The 20,230-nt window shown below is 42.4% G+C and overlaps 2 protein-coding genes across 3 annotated transcripts in view; both read left to right on the forward strand.

The window, feature by feature from the left end:
• The window catches only part of LOC143125605 (semaphorin-4B-like), a 12,039-nt gene extending 3,333 nt beyond the window's left edge, over nt 1-8,706 (forward strand). Inside the window, exons 2-15 of the mRNA XM_076287226.1 lie at nt 1-136; nt 353-513; nt 638-700; nt 1,572-1,670; nt 1,971-2,082; nt 3,162-3,278; nt 3,642-3,778; nt 4,191-4,366; nt 4,619-4,769; nt 5,032-5,242; nt 5,729-5,844; nt 6,081-6,238; nt 6,479-6,567; nt 6,753-8,706. The exon at nt 1-136 is cut by the window's left edge and continues 302 nt beyond it. Of these exons, the coding sequence (XP_076143341.1) occupies nt 1-136; nt 353-513; nt 638-700; nt 1,572-1,670; nt 1,971-2,082; nt 3,162-3,278; nt 3,642-3,778; nt 4,191-4,366; nt 4,619-4,769; nt 5,032-5,242; nt 5,729-5,844; nt 6,081-6,238; nt 6,479-6,567; nt 6,753-7,468 (2,442 nt within the window). The 3' untranslated portion in view covers nt 7,469-8,706. The remainder of the gene's footprint in view (nt 137-352; nt 514-637; nt 701-1,571; nt 1,671-1,970; nt 2,083-3,161; nt 3,279-3,641; nt 3,779-4,190; nt 4,367-4,618; nt 4,770-5,031; nt 5,243-5,728; nt 5,845-6,080; nt 6,239-6,478; nt 6,568-6,752) is intronic.
• A 786-nt stretch (nt 8,707-9,492) lies between these two features.
• Nucleotides 9,493-20,224, forward strand: LOC143125606 (ras and EF-hand domain-containing protein homolog). Of its 2 annotated transcripts, XM_076287227.1 has the most exons (16): nt 9,493-9,914; nt 10,440-10,521; nt 10,696-10,788; nt 11,575-11,625; nt 14,719-14,800; nt 15,006-15,076; nt 15,172-15,271; nt 16,509-16,579; nt 16,672-16,771; nt 16,995-17,087; nt 17,287-17,431; nt 17,672-17,753; nt 18,257-18,371; nt 18,872-18,985; nt 19,501-19,577; nt 19,845-20,224. In XM_076287227.1, exons 4-16 carry the CDS (start codon nt 11,588-11,590, stop codon nt 19,948-19,950), a joined length of 1,194 nt encoding a protein of 397 aa, XP_076143342.1. In that variant the 5' UTR covers nt 9,493-9,914; nt 10,440-10,521; nt 10,696-10,788; nt 11,575-11,587; the 3' UTR covers nt 19,951-20,224. The 2 variants fall into 2 exon arrangements, with proteins under 2 accessions (XP_076143342.1, XP_076143343.1); XM_076287228.1 differs by having other exon boundaries at nt 10,444-10,788.
• The last annotated feature ends 6 nt before the right edge of the window (nt 20,225-20,230 follow it).

The following is a 20,230-nucleotide window of genomic DNA, read 5'->3' on the forward strand; positions in this document are numbered from 1 at the left end:
GCCATCCTTGAGTCTTCTGTTGCCATACAGGTAGTAACCATGACATTGCTCCTCCCATGGGCGCTGTCTCTGCTGCTGTCCACCATAGCAGTGGCACGTAATGATGATGTCATTCCTCGCATCAGCTTCCCCTACCGTAAGTAGCAGAATTGTTATTGTTGTTGTTGTTGTGTGTTGTAGTGTTTTGGTAGAACATTGTTATGGTAAGGTCCTTTAGTTTCTTGTATATTGTGTGTGGTGATTTACTTATTTTGTTTTAAGCACCTTTCTATTCACAGTTATGGTTCAATGTTTTTCTCTGTTTTGTTAGTTGCATTTTTTGTAAGATTGTTGTTGTTGTTGTTGTTGACAGACTCTCAGGAGCGAGCTGTCAGACAGTTCTCCCCTGCTGGAGTGTTTAATTACACCTCGCTGCTGCTCAGCCAATCAGATAGCACACTTTACGTGGGTGCCAGAGACATGCTGTTTGCCCTCAACGTCAATGACATCACCTCACACTCTCAACAAAAGGCAGTATGTATGTGTGATTGTGTGGATTTGGGTGTTTGTATTTGTGTGCCAATTGGTATTATTAATTGTTTCAACCCCTTGCGTGTGTGTGTGTGTGTGTGTGTGTGTGTGTGTGTGTTATGTTCAGTTGTCATGGGAAACACCTGAGAAGAAGAGAAAGGAGTGTGGCTTTAAAGGGAAAGACCTGCAGGTGAGTCGAAAGAGGGAGGGAGATCTCTCAACACAGCTCTCTCAACACAGCACTCTCAACACAGCCTCCTATGTGATGTTCAGCATCAATAACATAGCATGGCAGAAAAACACAGACACTCAAGTCAGCAGATCCATTAAGATCAGAGGACTGTGCTACAAAGGGAGATAACAGTAGCCTGGGAATACCCATACGAACCTTTGGCAAATTGAAGCACATTTCCAATGTCCCTAAAACACGGGCATGCAAATACAAACGCTATTCCGGCATTGACGTGTATTTTTTTGGAATTAACAACTGCATTTAAAACCTTCATTGACCACTTCTGAAACAATTGGGTAAGAGTTTAATGCACCAATGTAAGTTTCATTTCACTGCTAGTTACGCCCTTCTGCTTGAAGTCGTAAGTCAATGAACCTTTTCCAGACCCACTCTCAATTGAGAAGTGTCTGGTGTCAACGTGGCTAAGGCAACAGGCTAACTCAGGTAATTGTGGGAGTAACCTTTGATCTCTAAAAGAACACTGCACTGAGCAGCTATTGTTTCTAAAAGGACGTGTTGTTACCTCCAGGGGTAAGCCAGTAACCTTGCTTTGTAGTGCACCCCTCTGATGACTGAGGTTGTTTGTTTGGGCGTGGGCACTCAGTCTCATTCTCCAACTCCCATGTGCACCTCGCGAGAAATCTCTAGCATTGCTACAAGCATATGCTTTGTTTTTCACAAAGTAGCACATGCTCTGACCTAGCAGCATGTTGTCGTTCACATAAATCCTACTGACTCAGGCACAGGAGCATCCCCCTTGTGGTAGCTACTGGTAGCACATGCTATATTTACAGTTTGGAGATCTTGCACTAAGATGTTTTGTTTGCAGAAAGACTGCTTCAACTACATCAAGCTCTTACTGCATCTGAACGACACACATCTGTACGTGTGTGGAACCTACGCTTTCAGCCCCACCTGTTCTTACATTGTGAGTGAGAATCGCATTCGCTCTCTCTTTCTCAATTTCCTTAGAATGACCTAGCAACTCTTTATGTGTGTTTATGACCTTTGCATGTGTATGATGCCATATATTTTGCTCTGTATGTTTGTGTGTGTGTGTGTGTGTGTGTGTGTGTGTAGAATGCAGCTAGTTTTCTAGTTTTTTTATGTGTATAATGCCATATATTTTGCTGTGTGTGTGTGTGTGTGTGTGTGTAGAATGCAGCTAGTTTTCTAGTTTTTTTATGTTTATGATGCCATATATTTTGCTGTGTGTGTGTGTTTGTAGAATGCAGCTAGTTTTTCCATGCTGAGGGATGATCAGGGAGAGGTTCTCATGGAGGATGGACGGAGCCGCTGTCCCTTCAGTCCAGAGTACCAGAACACTGCTGTCATTGCAGGTGCACATAAACACACACACACACACACACACACACACACACACACACACACACACACACACACACACACACACACACACACACACACACACACACACACACACACACACACAGTGCACTCAGTTTGGTGACATAGACGTGATGTTGATCAATCCTCTGTTCGCCACACCCAGAACATAGAGAACGTCCAGAGTGCTTTGAGTTATAGTGCAGCTTTGGTTGGTGATTTGTCTTGACATTGTGCCAATCCAATAAAAAAAAATTCACGTAATTAGCTTCCCCATGGGCTCTCTCCCAGATTGCATTCAAGCTTCCTATTCAGACAATTTCACTATTCAGCAGTTTCACGCGAGTCATCATTGCCCTTGGACATTTTCAGCCAGTTGGAAATTGGACTAATTTTATTTTTATTTATTTTATTTATTAATTTGTTTGTTGTCTGTCTTGTATGTCTTGGTGTCACGGGTACGCTGGCGACTACGCCGCTCTGTCCGGCATCTTTTGCGTTTGTTATTTCTTAAACGTAGTTCTATGTCTTGGTGTCACGGGTACGCTGGCGACTATGCCGCTCCGTCCGATATTGTCTTTGTTAGTCTATGTATCAGTGACAATGTCTTATATGTGGAGCGCTTTGGGTTGCACTCTGTGCATGTTAAATGCGCTATACAAATAAAACTGACTTGACTTGACTTGACAATACGGTCACTACTCTCTTGTGCGAATGAAAGCTGCATGTTCATGACATAATGTTTAGCAAAAGTTTAGAAAATGGTTTATTGCAGGGCCATAAAGTGAGATATGAGGTTATGGAGCAAGTCATACAATGTTGTATTTCTCTGGAAATAAACAATTGTCACAAAGGCTTAAAACGCTTTGGCTATAAAGCTATTTGATGTCATAGGGTCACCACCGCTCTAGGTGGGTGGTCATCTATTAGCCTCAGATCTTCCCATAGGTGGTATGCTTTTCGAACGTGACACACACACACACACACACATACACGCACACACACACACACACATACACACACACACTCACACACACACACACTGAATGATGAATGACGTTGTTTGTTGCAGATGGGATGCTGTATACTGGGACTGTGAGTAATTTCCAGGGTAATGAGCCGACCATCTCTAAGAGCCTGGGCACCGGAGCTGCTCTCAAAACCGACAACTCCCTTAACTGGCTGGAAGGTAAACAAGAGAGTGGAGATAACACACATCCCACACACAAGGGCTACAGCAAGGGAAGTGAAGTTCAGATTGTAACACAGTTTAGACTGTAGCAGTTTAGACAGTCTGCAAACTGTTGTCTGCTCTAGAAAAAAAGTATTTCATAGTAAACAAAACTTTGGGTCAGTGGCCTCCTTCAGTTGTTCAAACCAGTTTATCAGTTTCAAACAGTTTATCTTCCAAACACACAGAACTGTGAAACCACACAAAACACAGTATGGAAATAATAATTTTCAGTATTAGTGGGATCTGAATACATGCCGGGTATTGACGGGTGTTTGTATGTGTGTGTGTGTGTGTGTGTGTGTGTGTGTGTGCGTTCAGATCCAGTATTTGTGGGATCTGCATACATGCCGGGTACTGATGGAGACGATGAGATCTACTTCTTCTTCAGTGAAACTGGAACAGAGTTTGATTTCTTTGACAACACCATTGTGTCCCGCATAGCACGTGTCTGTAAGGTAAAGGACACTATGCATGTGTTTGTGTGTGTGTGTGTGTGTGTGTGTGTGTGTGTGTGTGACTGTGTTTGCACATTGTGTTGTACATTGACAGAAGGGTTCAATCCTGACTTCTGTGAATGCTAAAGACCATAATATGTGTATGAATGGACTCTGTGTGTGTGTGTGTGTGTGTGTGTTTGTGTGTTTCCATGCTTATGGGAAGTTGCCTAAGTATAACGGGGAGGGGATTTGTCTGCTTAGATTTGTTGTGTTTATGTTTCTATTTGTGGAATGTGTGCAAATCTCATGAAGAGTTCATTTACTGAGTTCATTTGCATCTATATTTGTGAATACTTCTGTGTTTGTGTGGGTACACGCTCACACATATGTGTGTGTGTTTGTGTGTGTGTGTGTGTGTATTTATGTATAGGATGACGAGGGTGGTGAGAGGGTCCTTCAGAAGAAGTGGACGACCTTCCTGAAAGCCCAGCTGCAGTGCTCTCTGCCTGATGACGGCTTCCCTTACAACATCGTGCAGGACGTCTTCATACATACTGCGCCAAGCCGAGAACACACACTGCTCTATGCAGTCTTCACCTCACAGTGGTGTGTATTTGTGTCCATCTTCAACAATGTCCATATGTGTGTATGACTATGTACATTTATGTAATGTAAATGTGCATGTAAATATGCATCGAAAATGTGTTGTTGACAAGAAAAAAAGTTAATTTTGACACTTTGATAACTTTTTGAAGCTCTGGTGACATGAAAGGTCTCTCTCTGTGTGTGTGTGTGTGTGTGTGTGTGTGTGTGTGTGTGTGTGTGTGTGTGTGTGTGTGTGTGTGTGTGTGTGTTTAGGCATAAAGGAGCATGGGGGAGTTCGGCTGTGTGTGTTTTCAGTATGAAGCATGTGGACAGTGTATTTAATGGCCGATACCGAGAACTGAACCGAGAAACACAACGTTGGACCACACACACTCAACCTGTTCCAGAACCACGCCCTGGAGCGGTAAGTGCACACACACACACACACACACACCTATAATCTGTCTAGATTCTAGAGCTGTAAGGAGACACTCACATTAGTGTATTGTGTATGGCTTTCCACAGATATGGCCATACACACACATTCACACTGATTGTGTTTTCATAATTACCTCTAAAACAAGCATATATGCATTATGTATATAACGTTAAAGGTAGCTTACATATAGTAAGTATATATACAATAGTCAGAATTTGACTGTCCCTGTTTTTTTTTCTTTCTGTAGTGTGTGAACAGTGCTGTGAGAGAGATGGGGTTTGAGTCATCCCTGCATATGCCTGATAAAGTGCTGAACTTTGTGAAGGACCACTTCCTCATGGATGGAGTGATCCGCAGTGCTCCACTGCTACGCACACAGAGTGTTCGCTACACACAGATTGCAGTGCAGAGAGTCCAGGGCCTGCGGAAGGTCTATGATGTGATGTTTCTGGGAACAGGTGTGTGTTCGTACGGTTTCAGTCACTGTTGGCGGATGCTGCAGTCATTTTTATTTTTAGCAAAAAGACACACTTGTTTAAAAGACATAAGATGCCTAGAAACAGGTCAAACATTATAAAAAAAAACATGCACTTCATGAAGAAGGCTGGATGCCGAAATACGTCAAGGTGTATATGTTTTTAATCATGTTTGACTTTTCCTGTTTGAATAAAGGCATTTTAAACTTTTTGTTGCATAGACGAGTGCTTTGTCTTTTTTTTGCTGGATTTGTTCACATGGATTTATTTTTACTTTGGATTGTTCGATCTTGTTTCATGTGATGTAATAGTAGATTACATGTTTTTCTAAATAGACAATGCACAAAGTTGTGTGTTATGTGATTGGCTCTTAATGATTTATTGACTGAAGTAGCAGTTTTGTGCATTATTGCAGTATGCCGAGCAGAGATTGGATAATGCTGTTGTGTTGTGTTATGTGTTTGGCAGATGACGGACGACTGCATAAGGCTGTTAGTTGTGCCGACAACATACACATTATTGAAGAGATCACACTGTTTCCAAGGCAACAGCCTATACAACACATTGAATTGGACTCAAGCAAGGTAATGCGCATGTGTCTGTCTGTCTGTTGGTGTGGGCTTAAAACTTGTGGAAGTGTGTGTCTGTGTGTGTGTGTGTGTGTGTGTGTGTGTGTGTGTATGTGTGAGAGAGAGAGAGAGAGAGAGAGAGGGAGAGAGAGAGAGAGACAGAGAGAGACAAAGAGAGACAGAGAGACGGAGTGAGCATGATCCAACTATTTCTAACGACTCTGTCTGTGTGTGTGTGTGTGTGTGTGTAGGGTGTGTTGTTTGTGTCCTCCTACTCGGCCGTTCTGCAGCTGAGTGTGAGTAACTGCTCGGCTCACCGGACCTGTGGGGAGTGTGTGTTGGCCCGAGACCCGTACTGCGCCTGGGCCGGAACACGCTGTGCTGACCTCACACACACCGCGCCACAGGGGTGAGCCCTACAACTGAAACTCAATTATGCACACTCTCCCTCTCAAACACACACACACACACACACACACACACACACACACACACACACACACACACACACACACAATAAACAGAGACACAGACACACATTTACCCACACAGTAGTCATTTTAGTTTTTACTCAACTATTACAATAAATGGAAAATTCTTGTAACCCTTGAGTGTAATTCACACATCTGTATCTCTCTTTCCTACCCAGGCAATGGCAGCAGGACATTGAAAATGCAGACCCATCCTTGTTGTGTAAGATCACAGCCACCCCACGCTCTGCAAAGTCACAGAGCCCCGGTGAGTCACACACGCAAACACACACCCACACATAAAAAAATTCCCTTGGGATGAATAAAGTATCTTATCTGTCTATCTATCTCTCTATCTATCTCTCTATCTATCTATCTATAAATACATTTAACGTCCAGTTTGATATATGTTAGTATATGTGTGTGTATGTGTGTGTGTTTGAATTTTTTCAGACATGTCTGCATGTCAGGTGGTCGTTGTACCTGCCAACACCTTCCGCGTTCTTCCATGCAAGCTACGGTCTAACCATGCACACAGGACATGGTCATACAGCCCCAGCACGCCTCACTTCCTGTTTCCTGGTCCAGAGGGTGGGCTAGTGGTTGGCGGCATAGAGGGGGCTGAAAGACTCTACTCATGCTGGGCAGAGGAACGTGGTTTTCAGCAACTCCTGGCCAATTACTGTGTGAGGGCGGAGCCACGAGTCCAGAGACCCACTCCTATCGGTCGACCAAGAGCACCACATCCCTTGGAGGAGGAGTCAGTTATTCTGCCCGATCGGTCTCACTCACCGTGGGCGACTGCAAAGACCTACCGCGCAGAGCTGATCGCAGTGTGTGTGCTCCTGTGTGTGTGTGTGCTGTGCTTCGGCGTGTGCGTGGTGTACGGCCGGGCAAGTGTGCCACCCACACAGCAACAGAAGCCGAGGATTGTGGGTAAATCAACCGAGAGTTTGCCACTGAATGGGGGCTCCATCCCGACCACTCCATCTGAACTCAAGGGCTATCAGACACTGGAGGAGAACTACTGCGCGCACACACACACACACTCTCACACGCCCACTCACCCACAGCCGCACACAGAGACACAGACTCACGGAGACAACTCTCCCATCTGTCCTAGGCCTCGTGTCAGACTGGGATCTGAGATTCAAGACTCCATAGTGTAGACACACACACACACACACACACAAACCCACACACGCATGCATACAAAGACACACAGATGTTCACACACAGTTAATGTGAAGATGATATTCAGACACACTCTAAGACGACTTGTCAGAACTGAGTGTAGTCCTTAACCACCACCATGTCTCACTTGTTTGTTTACCTGTGTGGTTTTACCTCGTCATTTTACTGTGAGCAAAACCCTGATAAGCAGACTTCCATTACAGAGACTGGACATCACTATCCCTCTGAGCTTTACTGTAATGTGTTCTCATCTTAATGACCGGTCTGATCTTTTTAGAGGCCACAGGTATCTTCCTCAGCAGACTAACCATTGAGGTTCTAACACCAGTTAGATCTGACCTTCCCTTGCTAAATGACCAGAAGTGCATCTTAACCTTTAAAGGAGTACCGTCACACCGGTGTGACGGGAATGTTGAGAAATGAACGTTCTAAAGAATATCTGGGTTCATTGAATTCAACATAGAATTTTAGAACCTTCAATTGTTGCGGAACTTAGAATGTTCAAAAACCTACACCTTTAAAACGCACACATTCTGTCTTGTGATATATGACCTTCCATATCATCTTGATATTATTTTGTGAGACTGTTAAATATGGCACAACATTCTGTTAGTAATAATTTGCACTGGCTTCTGACAAAGACCTTTTGACTCACCACTGAATGTATGTGTACTAGAAGAGTATTAACAAGCTGTTATTTTAATGTGACGCTCACAGATTAAGTCTTTGGAAGTAGTTTTTTTATATCTGTTCACAGTCCCTCCACTGAAGACAGAAGAAAACAGGGGGTTCTGTTTGAGAGTTTTATAATATTGTTTTCAGTGTAAGTTGGAGATCTACTGTAAGAAATTACTCAGAAGGATTCTATATTGAGTTTTACTCTTATAATTTGGTTTATACTGTGTGCCTAACTACCAAACTTCCTGTTATTGCTCCCAAAAGCATTTTACTTCCTCTTTTTTCCCTACTCTTCATACGTTCATCTTTTTTTATTTTTTGCTCTGAGTCTCTATCCCTCTATCATCCACAGACTCACGTGCAGACTCACCTACACATAGTCTTGGTGTTTACTTTGATTCAATTGAGTGTGTGTTTGTGTGGATTGTACTGTAAGTTCTGAGCCGTACTGACATTACTTTTGCTTGTTCTTCACTGTTTTTGCACTTTATTTGGTTTATTACATCCAATGAAAATGTTTTGGAACATTACTAAATGAAGTGGAGTCACTTTTTGTGATATGTAGGCAGACATCCTTATTCATCCTTATATCCTCTTTCTTCATCTCAACACTCTCCCTGATGAAGAAATACACAATCAGTCCAGTGTAATGACAAACAACAATGAAACAGTAAATAGTAAACACCTCATTGTAAACTCATCCCAATAGCCTATTTGCAACATGAGTGAAGAGTTGTGTTGTCATGGGAAGTAGAGTTTTGCCTGTCTGTCTACCCAATGCTTGTCAGTATTACCGTAAGTTTTTGCATGAAGAGACACCTTTCCAGACGAATTTGTATATTATGACCATGTTCATAAATGGACACATATCATCATTGTTTAGAGTAGCCATGAAGGCTGGCGCAAACGCATCTATTTACAGAAAGGGATTTGCATGGATGTCAATCCTACAGGATGCTCTTTAACCTATATAGGCTAATGCTGTTCTTTTAAAGAGCCCTACACTCACTTGAAATGTACTCATGAGAAATTGACATGGCATGTTTGGCATCTGTTTTAATCTGTGAAAATATGAGAAACGAAACCAAGATTGTTTGCATCTCCGAAGTCGCGAACAATAGGCCTACAGTAGGCCTATGACTTATTCATTTCAAATTCATGTTACATTAAAAAAGGAGAAATGCAACAACACTGATATTAGAATATGATTGCAAATTGGGCCTATCAAAATACGTATCTCGCAGGGCTGCACAAGCACCCTATCAAAACCAATGTTATGACGCGCTGAGCAGGTGTGTCTGAAGTTGAAGCACCTGCGTCACTCTTTTCTGCGGTGGCCACACATGCCGTATAGTGTTCTTTTTTTAAATAATCGCAGTTTTCTGGAAGGGTATTTCAAGTAGTTCTCACAATTTGTATTTATTTATTTTACGTTAATTGCACACAAATCATGAGCAACCCGAATCGGCGACGTTTGTCCGCGAGTGGGATGAAAAATGAATCGGAGCTTTTAAATAACACTGATATTTGCTCTTTGTTAAACCAACTAAACACTAAGGACGGGTTATTGGCCGATAGCGACACAGCAGATGAGAACGATTCGGCGAATGCTACCAACATTTCAGATGAAGTAAACGACGGGTTGACCTTCGTAAAAAGGCCTATTAAGCCCAAACGTCGCGGTCTGATTGACTGGAGAGAATTTGAGGATTCCCTGGATTGTGACGAAGACTTCTTGGGATGGTGTGTATAACGTTAGCCTTTGTAGGCCCACTCATGTTTAAGATGAGAAGTCTGGCAAGAGGCAATGTGTGACTGAGAGGCGCAAGGTGTGTTTTATAGAAAGCATTCAGGCTAATTCAGGCTACACAAAGACCATTCATGCTACTACACCATGATGCAGGCCTAATGCCTACTGTCTTGTGACTCCATGAGTTAACTCGCTAATTGTTCACAAACTCAGTTAATGAATGTTGTGCAAACTGCTCTGTTGTAGGCCTATGGCCTATCCATTCAGAGCTGTCAAAGGTAATCAGAAGTTTTTCCATGTAACCTTTTGTGCATGTACAGAAATATCACTGTGTCTGTCCTGGGTCATTATAAAGGGTAGGGGTGGAAATGGAATATGGACAAGTATCAAGAAGCAACACATGGACAAGTTTGAAGAAGACTATGGACAAGCAACACACCCCAGCATTTCTTCTGCTCATTCGTAGCATTTTAGATGAGTCTTGATGCTGTGTAAGATGCACGTTTGTCTGCCGATAGGCAGAGAGAGAGGAGATCTGGTCAGATGAGAGATTTGGAGGATTTACTACAACAACAGCTGCTCCTTAAAGCACAAGAGGAGGTGAGATAATATTTGTTATATGTAAATGCAGTGATGGCAAGCTCAACATAAGGAAGTGTTCTAAAAATACTGGTTACATAATCTTTAACAGTTATGGAGAGTTTAGAACAATAGTAGGCTATGCAATGTTATGCCTGTTGTGTGTGTATGTGCATGTGTCTACACACTTTACAGAAACAGCAGCAGGAAACCTGTATAGTTTATATGAAGACCAAGCATAAAGGAGAGCTGTCAGATTCACATGCTGAAATAACTGCCCTAAGACAGGTATGGCTGGCTTCAATGCACAATTACTCACCCCGTTGTTGTTGTTGTTGTTCCCTAATCTCTCACCTAAGGCGGAATACAGAGTCAAGTCCCATGATAGTTGAACCAGAGTACTATTTGTCGGCCTCTACTCCTCTTGCCTCTTGGCCGTTATGAACACCCAGTGCTTTGTGATGGATCCTCTGAACACATCCTTAGTTAGAGTTTTTTTCACTCCGTCCTTTTGGTTACTCTCAGGAGAATGAGCAGCTGAGGACTGCACTGCTGAAGGCGCAGACAGAGGTCACCCGCATACAGACCCAGCTGGACAAACTCAAGCAGGAGCTCATGGCCCAGCAAGTTTCCTCTTTTTATAGTGTCACAGTCTGGTTTCTGTGCTGTGGGTCAACTAAAATAAGCATTAAGTCAATGATAAAATCAGTTTTTGCACCCTCTTTAGTGGACAGTTTAAAGTTACTCCAAAGTCCTTTTAGGCAAGTCCCTCCACTAAGCGGCCATATAGCAACGATTTTTGGGCACTCATCGGGCACCCTATTCAGCAGAAATGCGTGTGCGCAAGGCTTCACGAACTAACCCCATGTATTTCTATAGAGAATTTTTTAAGTGCTGTGTCTCCTCATTAGAAAGTCTCTGGTTACTCTCTATACAAAGAATCCTTTCAATCACCATTGCTTTCTGCCACGTTGCAAATATCTTCCAAATAGTGGTATGAGTTTATAGATGAGGTGTTTACTGTGTGATTGCTGTTTGTCATCATGCTGTACTGATGGTGTATTCCTTCTCCAGGGAGAGTGTTGAGATGAAGGAGAAAACGCCTCCGTATGCCCTGATGGGACAGTAAGTCTCCACACCCTCTCATGCTGTCAGGAGCTTGCAATAAGGGTGTTCCATACATATCACAATGTTAAGACCCAATCTCAAACTGGAAAATCATGGAGAACTGCAACCGCTTTTAACTCCTCCATTCTAATGTCTTGCAATTATCCTGTTTAAACCAGATGAGACTATTCTAATGGATCTGTGTAGTGTGTTGTTGTTGTCTCTGTCCCTATATGTGTGGTTGTATATCTTGTATTTGGGGGCCAAGCAGAGAAGCTGCGAAGGCACCCATTGTGTTTCTACGTTTTCGTATTATTATTATTCCGCAATGGAAGTCAATGGCAGCCCATAGAACCGTCTGGTCAAAAGTTGTGAAATTTGGCACACTGATTGGGGACAGTCCGATAATTAATTGAACCAAGTTTCCTGCCGGCACCTTGAGTGCTCTAGCGCCACCAACAGGCCAAAGTTGGATGTGCGTTCACGCATGTAACTTTTGACCCCTTTGCCCAATTGTCAAAAATGAGGTATCGTTGGAATCCTTAGACCAAGCTGAGTTCAACGCACCCTATGACGTTAATTTCCGCCATGATGGATTTTCCGCCATATTGGATTTTATCAAGGTTTTATTGTTTTTTTAGGGAGACCAGTGAAAAGACATAGTTTGTCCGATTTTCACGAAACTTAGTACATATGATCTTCAGACCAAGCCGCACAAAAGTTATCCCTTTTCGTCTTCGGAACTAAAATGGTCCTCCCGTAACAGCCAATCGAAATTTGTGGCGAAGCCGCCAAACAGGAAATGAGCTCATATCTCCGCAACCAATTCATGTATCATAACCAAACTTAGTACGTGGAATCATGGACTCGGGACCCGATCCTGAGGACGTACAATACATTTGGTGTAATTTGACCACTAGGGGCGCTATAATTAGGAAGACTTTTTCGTATCGACACCAAACTTGGTACGTTGATTCGTGAACACATCCTAAGGACCCACAATTAATTTGGTGTGCTTTGACCACAAGGGGTGCTATAATTATCAACACTTTCACCGATTTAAACCAAACTTGGTATGTGGACTTAGGAGTACATCTTGAGGACACACAATAAATTCGGTGACCTTCGAATCCAGTCCAGTCCAATCCAATTCAATCTAATCAAGTCTAATCCAATCCAATCTAACGCAACACAGTCAAGTCCAGTCCAGTCCAATCCAATCCCAACTCCTGCTTAACTGCTTGGCCCCCTCATTGCTGCTTGCAGCTATATTTGTAATTGTTATTTGCTCAGCTGGTTCTGTCACTGTTCTGGATTTGTGGACAGTGTATAGTGACTTTGTGTCTGTCCTTATCTGTGTAGATGTACGTTTTCTATGTGTATTTGTATGCCATTCTGTTTCCTAGCTCACCTGCTTAGGAACTATGATGAGAAATTTTGATACATCCAGCATGTTTACATTCCGTATTTTATATTGATCAGGGCTCCAGAGTGCGACCAATTTGGTCGCATATGCGACCTAATTTTTCAAAAGTGCGACTAAAAAAAATCGGAGGTCGCACCGGTGCGCCTTATTCGAGAGAGGAAAAAGTGTCCGCATTGAAACTCTACATTTGGTTCAATAACAGAAACATATTTTGGCCAATATCGTGGTTTAAACAAATCACAGATAGTGAAGGGCGGGACCTCCCCTCTGATTGGCCGTGGCCCAGTGCCTGTGAGTAAATTTGAAAATGCGTGTGCTGCAGAGAGAGAGAGAGAGCAATGGAGGTCAGAGACCCGTCAGATAAACAGAGTGGATGTAGTTGCATTACAGTGTGGTCACATAGGCCGAGATAAATGTCCCCTCTCCCCACTGCCTTTCAGCGGCTGCTGGCAGCAGCAAACCGATCAGACGAGCCCGAGATGATGATCAAGTTTATCGTTGCCTACGATAGGCCTAGTGAAACTTCCCTTCACCAAGTTCAGTCCGAAATAATTATTCACCAGAAAAATAGTTTGAACGTAGGCTAAACCCGACGTACAGGAATGCCACTTGCGCCAAATTTATAGGAGTCATTGCAGATGAAAAGACGTCTTAAAATTGCGAACAATGCATACAACGACCGAACGACAGAGATACAGATATCGCCGAAAAGGAGTGCGTCATTGACCGCAGTTACATGCAGGGAGTAACCCGGTTTTCAACAGCAATATTCGTTTTGCGCGCGAGTTGTGTAAACTCATTCTGATGGCATCAATCAATTTAATCCGGTATTTGGCGCAAACCGAATATCGCTGCTACATTTAAAGCCCGATGGACACAATTAGATCGAGCATGGCAAGTCATTGCAGTAGCCTATAATAATAGGCCTACCATTTCGTTACTGCATTAACCATGTTCTTATTGAACATTTAAAAACACTAAATTGCATTGTGGGGCTGTCAAATGATTATTGCAATCATCATTGCAAAATCACATAAAAATCCCCCAGGCTACTTGGAACATCTCTTTAAATTGTGCTCAAATACATTTCTATGGAAGATGCTAGCATGGCGAGCTGGTTTAGCCAAGGCATAAAGATCATGAAGGATAGTATGTAAAACATTGAGCCATGAGATGTGCAGTTTGAAGCCCTTAAAAGACGTGCACTGTTAATTTACTCAATCTTATTTTTATTAATTAATCTTGAGATGTTTTAAGTTTAAATTTCAGCTCAGTGAAGCACTTAAAGCACCAACACTTCATTAAGTTACTTTTCTTGTAGAATTGTAAATCATAAATCATAGGACAACCTATATAGGACAGTAATTAAGGGAAAAAAAGTGAACCTGCTGCGGTGTTAAATGTGATGTGGTTGAAAATTTGGGTGCACCTAACTTTTGTGCTGGTGCACCTAAGAAAAAAAGTTAGGCGCACCAGTGCAACCAGTGCAAAAAGTTAGTCTGGAGCCCTGCTGATGTTCATGAATGTGCACCGTCCTTATCAAATAAACAAAATAATCTAAATACTTTCAACCATGTACTGTATTCACACATGTCAAAGGCAAACATAAAATCTTCCTCTCTTCCCACTTCCCATCCCATCTCATCCCCTTTCCCACATCATCTTCTCTCTGTTCTCTCTGACAGGATAATGGGCAGGTCATCACCCATAGGATTGAAATCTCATCTGGAGAGTGTCCCCATTGGTCATTGGTCAACCTGTAGAATGGTACCTTTCCCCAAACGTTTATGTGTAAACAAAATGCATTTTAAAAGTCAATAGTTCCATGCAAATCAAGACACAGATGTACGGAGTTGCACTTAAAATTACTTTCTTTGGAATTGTTAATTTATGTGGACGCATAAAAGCACAGCATGATGGAGGTGTTTGTATGTTTGTGTGAATGTTAATAACTCCATTTGCCTACATGCAGTCATCAAGAAGATGTGACAAAATCCCTGGAAGTTTCATGCCCACCCAAAAACAGATTTTGTTCTTAAATAGGTGAAGTATTTCAAGATTTAGGGGTCCTTTACCTGCAAACATATACTGGATGCATGTCCTCACCTACTGTCTGTTGCTCTCCCCATTCCTCTTAGTGGCCTGTCAGACAGTGAGTCTGTGCTGGATCCTCTAAGCTGTGATGATCTAAAGGAGAGCGACAGAGAGTCAGTGCTGGAATCGGGTCAGGACCCAACAGTATGTGCACTCTGTTTCGGGTGGTCGGGCAAGGCACAAGCAACACAAACTTCACTGATCCCATTCTGAGGGAGAGGGACGAATGCTGATAAAAATGCATTTAAAAGTCAATGGTTCCATGCAAATTAAGACACAGATGTAATGTGTTCACAGAGTTGCACTTATGACTTTCCTACTTTTGCATTGTTAATTCATGTGGACTCATTCAAGACCAGATCCGGCAGCAGACACCAATTCACGGATGAGCATTATATTTTTCCAAGGGGGCCACAAATTGATCCACTGTTCACTGTTGCGGAAACTTAAATTGATCACGTTAGTAGGCCATTAAAAGACACTGGGGCTACAATGTCTAGGCCCTACTTGTCCACAATGTCTACTCGTCTACAGTGTACCCAAGTAGCCTAACTGTATCTAAGCAACATAACCTATTGTTGTATAATGGTGTGGCCTGTGCGCAAAGATGGGATGAGAGAAGGCGAGATAGACTCGAATGTATGTTTAGAACTGAGATCCGCATGGAGAGAAGCGGCGTGCTGTTGAGACTGGAGAGAGTCATATTGAAAATAGTGTCAGAAAATAAATCCACAGACAAAAGCCAAGTCCTTGTTCATTTGTTAACTAATTTCAGATAGAGGGAAAGGAAGTTAGCTCTGAAGTTACGGATAATTCGGCAACCCTGTGTTCTTTGACTAGGTCAGAAGACTAAACAGGAAAGGTTACCGCTATCAAACAAAGCCAGAAACTACTACTACTAACTACTACGCTATATGAGACATAGCCTACCTGCTGATTAGTCCTATATTTGTCATCAGATGACTGTGGTTACTTAGTGCAGAGTGAAGTAAACTGCGCCACTAAATGGTTTTAGCCTCCTCTCCGTAAAGGTGATAAGCCATTAACGCTTAGCTAATGTTCAAATAGGCCTAGGCTATGAAATAATACAGATTTTACAAGTTTTATTTGCCAATTGCTATATTGACAAACCCATAGTCTACATTAGGTTTGTGTTCAAAATCAATTCATTTTTGTTCAGGAATTTTATGCAGAACTGTAGGGTCTAGGAAGTGGGATTGGTTGGTGCAGCCAAGCTCGTCCAGGGCAGGCACAGGTGACTTCCAGGATGGGCCAGGCCCCCCAATGCCCTTCCATGACACTGGGACTGATAAAAGCACAGCATGATGGAGGTGTTTGTATGTTTGTGTGAATGTTAATAACTCCATTTGCCTACATGCAGTTATCAAGAAGATGTGACAAAATCCCTGGAAGTTTCATGCCCACCCAAAAACGGATTTTATTCTTAAATAGGTGAAGTATTTCAAGATTTAGGGGTCCTTTACCTGCAAACATATACTGGATGCATGTCCTCACCTGTCTGTTGCTCTCCCCATCCCTCTTAGTGGCCTGTCAGACAGTGAGTCTGTGCTGGATCCTCTAAGCTGTGATGATCTGAAGGAGAGCGACCGAGAGTCAGCGCTGGAATCGGGTCAGGACACAACAGTATGTGCACTCTGTTTCTGAAACTCGGGTGGTCGAGCAAGGCACAAGCAACACAAACTTCACTGATCCTATTCTGAGGAAGGACAAATGTTGATAAACATGACATTACTTCTTTGTAACTACTGTCAATATGGATAAAGACATCTGCACAATGAACACATTTAACTGCATGTTTGTTTGCCCAGTTAATGTTTAAAGGCAACTTATATTGGATGGCATTTAGGGGCTGGAGACTACTTTGGAGACTACTGAATCTTCCAGTGGCAGTTCTGGTGTGCTGTACCAACATAAACCGCGACCTGGTCTTCCACTCCAGGTGAGACGGGACTTGATTAATCTTGTCTGTGCGTGTCTGTCCTTCCATCTATCCTTTTGTCATATTTAGGCTATAGGTTCTAAATTGTTCTCGAAGTGACATGCAAACAATGTTGTCACAGACTCACATCACATTTATGACACTTGAAGTCAATATTATGTGATAATCATCATCACATGAATGTGTTTGTGTGTTATAGCCAGGAGGTATGCCATCATGTGAGGATGAGAGGAGCGAACCCACGTACCGGTTGGTCCTGGCAGGAGATTTGGGCTCTGGGAAGTCCAGCTTTCTCCTGCGCCTCAGTCAACATCAGTTCAAAGAGAACATGCGCTCCACCGTTGGTAAGACAATTACACATACCAACATATCTATTTACATAAACACACACGTTTCCTATACATGCCCAGCCACAAAGGGCATGCTATGCTATTCACTTTCCTTTGGCACCATTAAATCCATACTGAAGATATTGAAGAGTCATATTCTCTTCGTGATTCATAGCAAAGTTGACTTAGTTATCATGTCAGACATTTCTCGTTACCTTTATCACCCTTTCTCTCTCACACACACCCCCTGTGTAGGAGTTGACTGCCAGATAAAACGCATGCTTGTGGATGGCAAGAGGACGGCTTTGCAAATATGGGACACTGCAGGCCAGGAAAGGTACTTGCAACTGCTGTGCCTACCTCTGTGACAGGACTCGACTAGTATTAATTTAGCAGACACTGTTATACAAAGTGACTTACATATGTCAACTATATTACAATAGATTACATGCAACTTGGGAATAAGTGCCTTGCTCAAGGGCACATCGGTGGAAGCCGGGAATTGAACCCACAACTTTTTTAGGCTACTGCACGCTAGCCCAGTTCCTTAACCAATACACTACCACCAACCTAGTATAGGCATGGTTGTTTTGTCAAGGGGTCAAAAAACAAAGCTTATGTAGATAACAACTCCTTAAATTTGAGCTGAAGAGCTTGTTCGGGTGTGCTTTTGAGACTTCAAGGGGGATTATGTCACAGACCTCCCATGCTCTCATAAGACTCTGCTGTTTTGGTATGTATGTAATGTACATTGTGAACTCTCCATAAAGACCGTTGGTTTTTTTACCCTTACAGAGATTTCCAGCTGAAGCGACTTGTTTGTTTGCTTTGTTTCTGTAGGTTCCAGAGTATTTCTAGATCATACTTCCGGAAGGCCGATGGAATTCTTCTACTATATGACATCACCTCTGAAAAGAGCTTCCTTAATATCACCCAGTGGTTAGAGCAAATTGAGGTAATGACAGACAGTTATCTCAAACTGGTTTGAAATCAGCTGATGTTGAAAACTGGGCCATTTAATTTGGACATATAGATGTTTAAATCATGATTTGCTAGTAGATTAAGAATACTGACATATTGATTGCAGTGCTGTTGGATAACTACTTTGAAGGGTTGTGCAAAATTCCAGAATTGAATTGAAACTGGCTCTTAAATTCCAATTCAGTTCTTGAATTTCACTTGCATTTCAATTGAGGTAAAAAAAAAAAACAGGAAGCAGATTTGCAATTCGAATTTTGCACAACCCTGCTACTTTGAGTCTCGGGACGTTCAAAGGTAAACTGTAGAGTATACAGTCAAAAATACTCTCTCCTTTTGTGTCAAGCACAGAAATGGGATAAGTCCTTTACATGACTTTAAACACTGTAGCCGTACAACCACAACCTGCTGTACAGTTAGTACACACATTTAATAGAAAAGACCAGAAATGTCCCTTTTTTTGTTCCTACCTTTCAGGCCTGCACTACCAGCCCTGTGCCCATGTGTCTGGTGGGGAATAAGGCCGACCTACGAGGTAAAGTGACCAGCAATCTCTGTGTGAGCTCTGCCTGTGGGGTGCGTCTGGCTACGGTAAGTAGTTCTTAAAAACCACTTAGCTATTCAAGGCTACATTTTCCTGCCTTTGGTGGTTTTAAAAAGTGTCTACCTTAAGGTGAAACTGTTACCGCCCCGATCTCAAATAGTGGAGGAAAGATGTGTTGAGTGAGCCAAGGCTGACCTGTGGGTCCAGACCCAGTCAAATAGGACAATGAATTATAACATGTATTCATGTCAGTACAGCACATGAATGAGCAAGAGAAATATAGGGGACAACAGTGCCATTGGCGAGTGGACATTGACCTTGTTAGGCTACTTAGCCCATGTTTGCCCATTTTTGAAACAAAGTACAGTAATTTCCTGTGTATTAGCTGCATTGTGTGTAAACCGCAGGACAGTGTTTTATGCAAGTAAAAAAACAAAAAAAACTGCCCCTGTGTATTAACCTCATAGCTGAAGAAGTTTTGCAAAATCCATGAATAAACCGTGGCTAATAGTTGGAAAATTACAGTAGTGCAATAGAGTACGTTTTTTTTGTTATATCTCAGACATGCGGAGCCCTCTTCTTTGAGACCAGTGCCAAAGATGGAACTAATGTTGTGGAGGCTGTGCTGCACCTAGCAAGGTAACACCCACAGGCCTACACAAGGACAGTTAGAATTGCATGCTTAGTTTGTCATTATGAAGTTTCACTGCACCTTTATTTTCCACTCTTTGTGCAGAAATGAACCTTCACCAAGACTCCTCAAAACATTTTCCCCTTACAACTAGCCACATTATGACATCAGAGAAAGTTGATCTTGAAGAATGACAAACTTTGACACAATTACTTGGGTTTGGGTTTCAGAACAAATGTTCATATTGTCATACTATATGGATTGTGTGTTTGTAGGGAGGTGAGGAAGACTGGGTGTGTGCTGACTGAGTCCACTGTGCAGCTGTCCAGCCTTGGTGGCAGAGGTCCTACTGCAGGCAACTGTTGCTGGGCCTTGGCCTAACCTTATATCTCTGGACTCACTTCAGCCCATGTTAATATATTTCTAAACTAAATGAATGACCTAATAAATATGTTTTACTTAGATAAGTTCCCTCATGTCAATGTGGATTTTTGTTTTTTTGTTTGTTTTGTTGAAGTTGAAGCTAACGCACTCCTAACACACCTGTAAAATATGTACATACTGTTCAAATATGTACACACTGTGCATTTTTGATGTACAAAGCATGTCTTAATAATGTCTTTACTTAATAAACTGCTAATCTAAGTTGACTAAATTTGTA

The sequence above is a fragment of the Alosa pseudoharengus genome, unplaced genomic scaffold, assembly GCF_046254945.1.
Source record: "Alosa pseudoharengus isolate Yale_2024_CS ecotype anadromous, Long Island Sound unplaced genomic scaffold, YU_APseudo_1.1 YU_APseudo_1.1_scf_16, whole genome shotgun sequence".
In the NCBI taxonomy this organism is placed as follows: Eukaryota; Metazoa; Chordata; class Actinopteri; order Clupeiformes; family Clupeidae; genus Alosa; species Alosa pseudoharengus.